The sequence below is a fragment of the Solanum lycopersicum genome, chromosome 6 (assembly GCF_036512215.1).
Source record: "Solanum lycopersicum chromosome 6, SLM_r2.1".
NCBI classification, from domain to species: domain Eukaryota; kingdom Viridiplantae; phylum Streptophyta; class Magnoliopsida; order Solanales; family Solanaceae; genus Solanum; species Solanum lycopersicum.
In genome coordinates, this window is record NC_090805.1 from 30805361 (window position 1) to 30807861 (window position 2501).

At 31.0% G+C, this 2501-nt stretch overlaps 1 protein-coding gene across 1 annotated transcript; it reads left to right on the forward strand.

Annotated features, from left to right (window-relative positions):
* Window positions 1-536: 536 nt before the first annotated feature.
* On the forward strand, window positions 537-1517 carry LOC138349327 (uncharacterized). Its single transcript, XM_069299652.1, has one exon. It carries the CDS (start codon window positions 537-539, stop codon window positions 1515-1517), a length of 981 nt encoding a protein of 326 aa, XP_069155753.1.
* The last annotated feature ends 984 nt before the right edge of the window (window positions 1518-2501 follow it).

Below are 2501 nucleotides of genomic sequence, written 5' to 3' on the forward strand. Positions count from 1 at the left end.
GTAATGAAGGTCTGGGATTTCCAGACATGTTTATTCAATGGGTAATAAAGTGTGTGAAAACAGTGAATTACACTATTGTTGTGAATGGGCAAACTACTCAGAGATTTGATGCAGCAAAAGGACTTAGACAAGGTGATCCTATGTCACCAATCCTGTTTGCTATAGCAATGGAATATCTTAGTAGATTACTCAAAGGACTCAGAGAAGAGAAAATGTTCAAATACCATCCCAAATGCTCTAAGTTGGCCATAACTCATCTATGCTTTGTAGATGATCTTCTATTTTTCTCAAGTGGTGATCTGGAATCTATCAAGATGCTACAAAGATGTTTTTCAGACTTCTCTCAAGCCTCAGGATTGCAAGCAAATCTTACAAAAAGTTCTATTTACTATGGAGGAGTGCAAATAGAGATAAAGCAACAGATTATGCAACAGATGGGCTATACAATGGAGGAACTACCTTTCAAATACTTGGGAGTTCCCCTCTCGACAAAGAAGCTGAGCATAATACAATGGTAATCCCTCATAGACAAGATCATGTCAAGAATCAAGTCGTGGACAGCAAAAATATTGTCCTATGCTCGAAGAACACAACTGATTAAGACTGTCTTGTTTGGAGTTCAATCCTACTGGGCACAGTTATTTATCATACCAACTAAGATAATAAAAGTGATTGACGGACTATGCAGAAGCTACTTATGGTCAGGGGTTGGAGATGTTACAAAGAAGGCCTTGATAGCATGGGAGAAAGTGTGTTGTCCTAAAAGTAAGGGAGGCATAGGACTGATTAATATGAAAATATGGAATAGAGCTGCGATTGCTAAATTGTGCTGGGATCTAGCTAACAAGGAAGATAAACTCTGGATCAAATGGATTCACACATACTATATAAAAGGACAAAGAGAGTGGCAGAGGAGGAAACAAGCAAGCTGGATGGTACAAAAAGTCATGAGTGCTCAACAAAGTGTGGAGCAAGTCCAGCAGCAACAAAGGAAGAATAAAGGGATGGTTAGACAACTTTATGAACACATGAAAAGAGAACAACAAAAGCCAGTATGGACCTATCTTATGTTCAACAATGCTGCAAGACCAAAAGCTTATTTCACAATGTGGATCATGCTGAATCAAAGGCTGGTGACAATAGATAGACTAACTCAGTGGGGAATTGAAGTAGAGAAGATTTGTGTGATGTGCAAGAATGAAGAAGAAACTGCACACCATCTATTTATACAATGTAATTATGCAAGAAGAATATGGGAGAGATTGTTAAGCTCAATAGAGAGACAAACTGAAGCTCTAATGACTTGGGAGCAATTTGTACAATGGTGCATTATGCATGGAAAAGGGAAGAGGGCAGCTGCACAACTGTTCAAGGCAATGCTTGCTAAAGGTATCTATAGATTAGGGATGCAGAGAAATAATAGAATCTTTGAACACAAGAGTAGAAATGAGGAACAACTTGTTAAAGAGATAGTCTACATTACTATTGTTAGAACTCAGCATTTGGCAGTTAAGTAGTTAGTAGTGTAGGTAGAGTTGTTGAGTCTGTTTTTGCTTTGGTTAAGTTTGAAGTATGCTGTGATAGCTACTTGGTTTGTATGGTTTTGTTCTTGGTAATTAATAAAATGTAGTTACCAAAATAATAATAATAATAATAAAAAAAATAATAACAATGATAATAATAATAACAATAATAACAATAATAACAATAATAATAATAAAAATAATAATACTAATAATAATAATAACAATAACAATAACAGTAACAATAATAATAGTAGTAATAATAATGATGATGATAATGATAATAATAATAATAATAATAACAACAACAACAACAATAACAATAATAATAATAGTAATAATAATAATAATAATAATAATAATAATAACAATAACAATAACAATAACAATAATAATAATAATAATAACAACAACAATAATAATAACAATAATAACAATAATAACAATAATAACAATAATAACAACAACAATAATAATAATAATAAGAATAATAATACTAATAATAATAACAATAACAATAATAATAGTAATAATAATAATAACAATAATAATAATAATAATAATAATAATGATAATAACAATAACAATAAAAATACTACTAATAATAATAATAACAATAACAATAACAATAACAATAACAATAACAATAACAATAATAATAATAATAGTAATAATAATAATAATAATAATAATAATAAAATAATAACACCAATAATAATAATAATAATAATAACAATAATAATAATAATAATAATAATAATGACAACGATAATAATAATAATAATGTAATGACCTGTTTAGTCGTTTTGAGCAGCAGATTTTATTTTTGGAAAAACAGGCGGAGGCGACGGACCCCACGACGGACCGTCATGGGCACGACGGACCGTCGTAGAGTCTCGTTTCAAAACACTTAGAAAATCTGAAATTGGGTACTGAAAATCGACTCTCTGAACTTCGTAACGAAATGGCAGGACGGAC